Source organism: Anneissia japonica, unplaced genomic scaffold (genome assembly GCF_011630105.1).
Source record: "Anneissia japonica isolate Jap-2015-1 unplaced genomic scaffold, ASM1163010v1 scaffold1302_len1884557_cov193, whole genome shotgun sequence".
NCBI classification, from domain to species: domain Eukaryota; kingdom Metazoa; phylum Echinodermata; class Crinoidea; order Comatulida; family Comatulidae; genus Anneissia; species Anneissia japonica.
Window position 1 is genome coordinate 12795 of NW_022736804.1, and position 8187 is coordinate 20981.

Here is an 8187-nt window from a genome sequence, read left to right on the forward strand (position 1 = left end):
ATATATATATATATATGTTAATATCATCTCATCATCTTCTGTTACTGTGCATAAACTCGGTTGAGTATACTCACATAATATATTAATGTATTTATATTATATATTAATAGTTAAAACAAAAAATTATCATAATGGTATAAAAAATAGTAATTGATAAGTAAATATATTGTGGTATAAATGTTTTATTATATCATAAAAATAATCTATAAGTCATAATGAACACATTTATATTGAACAGTCAGCAAATATTTGTTTTACAAAAAATCAAGTTTATAATTACTAAAACTACTGTAATTTATAAAAAAAAGGAAAATACTTCATAGATGAAAACAGTACTTCAACAGGCTTAAAATACAGGTGTCTCTTCTAACTTAAGACCACCTCCAATTAAAGACCATGTTTCTAAGGTCCCAAAGTAACAAATTTTTATCTTTATTATTCTAATTAGAGACCATAGCTGCTAAAGACCATGTAAACCCCGGTCCCAAAAGTGGTCTTTAATTGGAGGGAGACCTGTATTAGTGGTCATAATACTGATGATAATATTACTAATAATAATAATAATGATGGTATAATAATTTGACTATAGCTAACAATTTAAGTATAATAATGTCAATATTTCATTTCACAGCTCAAGCTTATCTTTTGAGCATTGTTGTGCTAAACTCTACACCCTTTTTGAGAAGAAAGTTCTTATAATGACTTTATTGGAGTTTGGATGGTTGCGCAAGAATCAGGAATATGATTGGGTGAATATACTGTATTTCATTTTTTTTTATGATTGTTTCATCATAAACAAAAATAACGATTTTTGCAATCTTGCAGTACTTTTCAATAATAAATATAAAATTTAACGTAAGAATTTTTTTCAAAATCATCTAACCACTCGACGCGACTGTGTATGCAGTTTCTAAAAACGTGAGTGAAGTCACATTGTTATAGTGACATCGATCACTAACAACGCAAATAACTACTCTGGCGCTTTTAAAAATGGCATAAACTTCTATTTTTGCTTTAGAAATCCAATGAAATCCATTTTTTGAGAAAAGAGAAAAAAGTAAAAATAAAAGGAGAAAGTAATCTACAAAAAATCTGTTCATCTTGGAAGTGGAAGTGCTACACTTCTGATTGAGAATATATGCATACTACATTTAACCAATGTAAATATAGCCTTGTAAATATATGCACATACTACAGTGAATGAAAATGATGATGATAATTACTCCCAAGGCATCTGGGAGGTTGCACATTGTGTAGTATTGATTCTGAATCCAGAGGAAATAAAATGAGTTTATAGAATGTTTTTACAGTACACCTTTTTTTTATAAAAACTTCAATGTACGATTTTTTATCTTTGACTGAATGTTTTTGTTGTTTTTCGATATACCGTTTTAAATATTTATACTGTATTCTTTAGTGTTTTTTGAATGGTTTGCCAAAAACAAGTAATAATTCAACAACTGTGAAAAAAAATGTAGATGCTTGCATTTACCAATTTTGAATTTCACCAACATTTTTTTTGTGAATGGAGAATATTACATATTGTACATGTACGTTGGCCGGACCAATAATATATGCTTCCTACAAGCTTGATGTATGCTTGCTTCTGAATGCCTACAAAAGACATGGGAAGAAAATAAAATGCTTTGAATTTGTAGGAAATTTGTAGCACTTAATTACATTACAATACTGTTTAGGGCAAATTATGCATTTGAAAGTATATAATAGACGAAAGTATAATACATACTCCAAGTATTGAAATACACGCCATCGTGTTGGGATTCAGTATTTCGACATTAATTATGTCATCATCAGGAATAATAGACGAGTTATTGCCTTTACCAGCATTTTGTTAAGGAGTGGAGAATTGCACATTGTGTGTATTATTGATTCTGAATACATAATTTACATGAGAACAAATAAATGCATTTAACCCAAAATTAATAATCATGCTTATGTTTACTTTATATATTTGAATGACTATTTGGTACAAGTATTTGTGTACAGTTGAATAGATGATGGAGAAATAATTGAATTTATCAATATTGTGTTCCCCAGGGTATTCTTAAGTTTCATAATGTGTACATAACACCCACACACAAAACAATTTAATGTGTGTGTTTTTATATTAGTAACAGTACTTGACCTAGTCCAAAAGTCTGGTCATTTACAAAGTACTTTGGCGTGGCACAATTTCTGCAACAATGTTAAAAATGGAAGTGAATGAAATATTAACTTGTATTTATATATTATCTCGGTTGAATTTAATACTTGATTTGTTTAATTTAAATATTTTGAAGTTAAATTAGATTCTATAAAATATTAAAATAAGAAAAATACCTTCCTCACCAATTAACAGATAATTATCATTTCTGTTTATGAAATTGTAATCAGTTCCAAGATTTTTATAGTAGTATCTATGAAAATGGGAAAACTGATCGTGTTTCACAGGTGGGCAAATTGCGGGACGCATGCAGCCCGACAGTGAATTTTTTTTGCAGGCCGCAAAAATGAACCCTTGTGAGGCCCTCCGATCATCTTCTATAGAGAAAACACCTTGTTTATTTTTACGGCCCAACACCGATTATCTGCAAAATGTAATTTTAAAAGCAGTGTATGAAGTGTTTTGGAAAAATGCTGGAAACAAGTTTGTGTGCGGCCCTCGGTGTTAAATCCAAGATTCACTTTGGCCCTCTGACCCAGACCTATGATCCTTTAAGTTAATAGTTTATATAATTTTGGTGAGTACAGTATTTCCAGGTTTTTAACCAGAGACGTACAAATAATTTGTAAATAAATAAATCTTTGTACTGTCAGTTTGCTGTATCTATAAAGGAGGTTGGCACTACAGTGCAGTTCGGCCTCTCAACTCTTGGGACTTATTTCTGTAAGCATTTCGCAAGGCACTTTACCTATGTTTGTCTCTTTCCTCCCAGGAGTGTTAATGTGTACCTAGTAGGATTTTGTGGCATTGAGTGTATTAGTCTATGCGCATTGAATTTCAGCATAGCTAGGTGTATTCTCCAGGGAGTGGAGAAGGCTGCACTTTGTACCGACTTGCAATTTTATGAATGTTGTTACCAGGTGTAATAATGACATCATCTACGTCTTGTATCTCCGTGTTTAAAAGTGCAGCATGAAAACATATGATTATTATTCTTTTCTGCTGTTGTTGCTGCTGCTGTTGCTATTATTATTGTTACTTATATTTATTATCATTTTACCTTTTATTTATTAATGTTTTACCTTTTATTATGACACAATAGATGGCTGATGATTTCAAGGAATTCTGGACAAGAAAGGATACGAGTAAGCTATACTTAGTGAATGAATTCCTGCAGGATTACAGCGGTTATGGAATGTTCAACACAGTTCAGATGTGTATTGCTAATTCCGTGGGTGCTCCAAAGCATGCATATGCCATCAAGAATTGTAGCATAGCTGTAAGTATTTCTTACTGTCATAATAATTATTAGAAAGTATAAACAATGAAATGATGATTATGGAAAATCTACACTTTGTCCCTCATTTTTCTATTCTCTTCAAAATGTTGATGTGAGATTTATATTTTTACCAAATTACCTTCTCTATCTATAACATTTGCTGTAAACGAAGTATCACATCTATCATTTCATAGCAAGAAAACCGCCAAGAGATCCTAGATATCATGTCAAAGATCACTGATAAGCGTTTCCCTCAAATTGCTAAGCACCTTTGGTGTAGGGTCGTCGGCAATTCAGCTTACATATGCACAAGACTTGTTAAAGGTATGGACTTTGCATTCTGAGCAGTTTATGCATTATTTAATGTAGTAAAGATGAAAAGAGAGCCAACACTTCGATCCTTAGAAGATTAAATTGAAATATGAATTGTAACTATTTAATGTAATGTTTGGTTATTGAATAATCATTTTATGATTTTTTTTATGTAGTTTTGAATTCATGTTCAAAAAATTATTTTAATATTCATCTTATATTTTATTTACTTATTTTTGAATATCATTTTAAAATCTCTTCTAAATCTGCTGTTACTGTATTAGAGTGTATATATAGTAGATATATAAATATGTGTACAAAATAAAGTATATATGAAAATTCATAATATTTATATATTTTGACTATGATCAATTGTCTCACAGAATTAAGTGCCGATAGGTATCGCCATGCACAGCAAAATGCAATTAAATGTAAACAGATCTTCCGAAAGTGACTTCTTTGAACTTGGTACCCCTGTTATCTTTAGTATTGTTTTGTTTATATTCACTTTTTTTCAAGGTATTGCTGAAACTGCCCTCTTTTATACAAGTGTGCTTTGATAATCTTATTTGGTTTTATCTAATTTGTTTTTGCATTTATACTTCATGTTTTATATAGTTATGTTGTTTCATTTGAAAATAGCAATTATTAAATAGGTAGAATTCTTTTTTAGGTGGCTCACTGAAAAGACTGATAAACTCAACTTCTCAGCAAGATTTGGAAACACTTGAGCAAAACAGGTTGAGCTTCCTTGACCAAGCTTGTATGGTGGCAGTGCATCTTCGAAAGCTTAAGATCATTTTACTTGACTGGTCCAGTGAGTCAGTTCTCCTATATAAATATACACTATCATATTTGTCTACCTTAAAAACATCAGCTCGTTCAAGTATCTTGTTGACCTTCGAAACAGGCTCAAAAAATTTTCCAACAGGAACAACAAAGAGTATCTAGTTAGGTTCCAGGGTCCAGAAGGGACAACAAATTGTATTTAGTTAAAACCCTGGTGGGGTCAAGTGGCATTGTTGGTGAAAATTTTACTTTCAGATGACAATATTAGGAGCTCAATAAACTCAAAAACTGATTTTAGTTTGAACTGCACATGCCCAGATCAAGGTCAGTCAGCATAAACAAACATACATAAAATGCACTACATAGGTTTATGTCGATTGATCTTGGATAAGGTCATGCGCAGTTCAAACTATGAATTGGCTTAAGGCCAACTCAGACAGCGTTGTACGATGCAGCCCGACGCAATTTATTGTCATCGACAGTCTTAAGCCATCGTGAGAAATATTAAACATGTTTGATATTTTACGACGCGACTGCCCCCAATGCAAACTATCGCGTCACACAGACCCGATGCGACAACAAATCACGTTGGGCTACGTCATACGACGCTGTCTGAGTTAGGCTTTATTATCCATGGTATATTTTTTTTAACGCAAAACAGTAAATTATTTGTGACCTTGTGTTCATTCTTGTCAGAAAGCTTCCTTATTTAAATGTTTTAGGAGATTTCATGCAATGGTTTAATCGTCTTTCTCTCAGGTGACCATATTAGCCTTGATGACACCAGACAGCAGTTGGTTTTTCATGATTTTAGTAGCGCTGTAGTTCTTGATGCTACAAAGCGATACACAGCACAGAATAAAAAACAACTTAAGCCTCACCTCACACCCATCGAAGTAAGTTTGGAATTAATACTGTAATAGTTTTGTTTTACTGATTGTAAAACAATTACATGTGTTTTAGTGACTTCTATGAGGTTGATAGTTTCACTAATGATTATCATGATGACTGCCCCTTTAATATGTGGAATGTCCCCTTAACATTACAATAGGTGAATTCGCACATTTGTAGAACTGATTTTCCCCTAGACACAAAAGACATATTTGACAACAGTGGGAAAAGTGGTGTAGCCACCCTATTTTTCACCTTTTTTCCCCAGTTTTTAAATATCAATAAATTTGTATCTCATTAACTGCTTCCGGGTTTTTCATCTAATATGCTTTTTGTGTCAGTTCTACAACATATCAATTTTTTTTCTTCCGGAGCTTGGCTTTAAACATGTGAACTACTCTTTCAAGAGGTTGGACTGCTCTTTGACTTATGGACTGCTTCATTTAAACTCTCCAGTTAAGATGTGCTGTAATTTATGTGAACTGCCCCTTTAACATACAGTATAAACTTCCTTTTAATAACACATGAACTGCCCATTTGTACTGCCTGATTAACATATGGACTACTACTTAACTAGTACCCCTCCCCGGTAACGCCGCCACTGTACCACTACCCCTTTTTCAAGTGCTATCAGTTATAACTTTTTCATTTATATTCAATTTTCTTTCCACATTTGCAGGTATGTAGAAAACAGCAAAGGACCTCTCAGTCAGATGTTTGGGGAATCAGTACCTTACTTTATGAAATGTCCTATAAAAAAACAGTGTTTTACCACATGTCGCATGAACATCCTGAAGTAATTAGAAACAAGGTGTGTTGAACATGCCTATGTATAGTCACAGTGACATCACATCTTCACCATAGGCGCATCATGTCTACGTATGGGCATACAGTTTTTGATATTGTGGGCACGGAGGGGTAGAATGTGTCTGTTATGTTGGTGGGATTTATTACTGTACTTGTCATTTACTGTGGGAGAAACATATTTAGATTTCCAATCATTCATATGTGGCAAAGACAAGCCAAACCAGTCACTCGTCGCAAATCGTGTTTCAGAGAAAATGGCCAAAACATGCTGGAATGTCAAATTTTTAAAAATCTATTTTATTGCACTAAACTAATCTTTACATATCTATACATCATTCTATGCTGTTATTTTCCCCATTTTCAATGTTAAAACAACACTTTTTAAGGATTTGATGTTAGTTTCTGCATGAGAAATGCCTGAAATCATAAACTTTAAAGGCTGATTTCTCATATATTGTTCTTTAAACAGCTGTATGTTTAAACGCTTGTAACTTCATAAGGAAATGTCCGATTTGGATGATTTTTTTACCATTTTATAGCTATTATTTTACTCTCTAACACTGTATTATTAACTCAAAATTGATTTTTGCGACGAGTGACTGGTTTGGCTTGTCTTTGCCACATATATGTTATACACTCGTCTAAACGTGCCTATTTTTGCAAAGTTAGCGCATAGAGATAAATGTAGATATGCTGCCATGTGGCATATCTTGCAACCATTTGATTAATGCATTAGAATATAGTATTGGAGTCACAATTGATTTATAATGTATTAGCATATAGTTCTATTGTATTTTTAATAATAATAATTATTATTATTTTTATTATTCCGATGGCGTTTTTGCGTCATAAGAAATAATACCAATTAATGTTTGCCCTACCTGACATATTATATTACTGAATGCTCAGTACGTTCTCAAATGTACTATAATACGTCAGTTAGGTCAAACAACGATTCATATTTTTGTTATTATTATTATTGATTGTTTACAGATTGGCTGTGGATATAAACCAGACCTGACCTGGTGTCACAACCTGCAGTTGATGTCTTTCCTGACTAAGTGCTGGACAGAGGACCCTAATTCTCGATTGTTTATGCATGATGCACGTAGGCATTGTATTTTTTTCCTTGGGAAGGACATGAACATGAAGATGAAACCGTGTAATTACAGTGCATTACGACCAAAACCTGTACATGCTCAATAGATCTTTATTTTACTATTTAATATCTTGGCACTCTTTTTAATATTTGCCAAGAGCCATTTTGTGTGTATAATTATATATATATTTATATACCTCATACATAAATTCTAGGCATCTGATTGGTTAAGAGGCAGGCAATAGAAAGTCCTATTCCCCTCAAAAAGTAATTTTCTCCTGAACAATAATACTTTTTTGCCCTGTTGCATGTGGAGATTCTAGGCCCACTTAACATCACGCTGACAGTAAAAGGGACTGTGACCTCTACGACGAAAGACCTTGGCCCTTGACTGTCCCACGATCAGCGAGTAGATGATAAACAAATATGGAGGCTAGATCTAGTCGGTTCGAGCTCCTGGATGAAGAAGAACTAGCCTAAGCCTAGCATTACTTCTTGATGGAGCCGATAGCAAAAGCACCAAAAGACAAATTAGATATGTGTTGTTAATATTCAACAAATATTGCAGGACGATGGGTGCTGTTGAAATTGAGGAAATGAGCAAAGAAGAGCTAGACACACTCTTTGATTGCCTAGACTAGTGTGTAGGCCTCTAGTCGGCTAGTCTAGGAAGTGCATAGTTCTTTAGACCTCATAGAATCAATGTGTGAGGTATATAAAACAAATATTGACTGCTCTGGATTCGGGGAACAGTCGGCCCTCGGGACGATAGGCTGTGGTCTCCACATCACCTCGGGGCAATACAGTAGATTTCACCGTTCTCCTCATGAGCAGTCAATATTTGTA

General features: G+C 33.3%; 1 protein-coding gene across 1 annotated transcript in view; it reads left to right on the forward strand.

Annotated features, from left to right (window-relative positions):
- LOC117116916 overlaps positions 1-8187 on the forward strand; it is a gene marked incomplete in the record, with an annotated part of 17670 nt that extends 9483 nt beyond the window's left edge. Inside the window, 7 exon segments of the mRNA XM_033261052.1 lie at positions 632-749; positions 3267-3443; positions 3638-3767; positions 4429-4572; positions 5304-5440; positions 6115-6246; positions 7236-8187. Coding sequence (XP_033116943.1) covers positions 632-749; positions 3267-3443; positions 3638-3767; positions 4429-4572; positions 5304-5440; positions 6115-6246; positions 7236-7448 — 1051 coding nt within the window.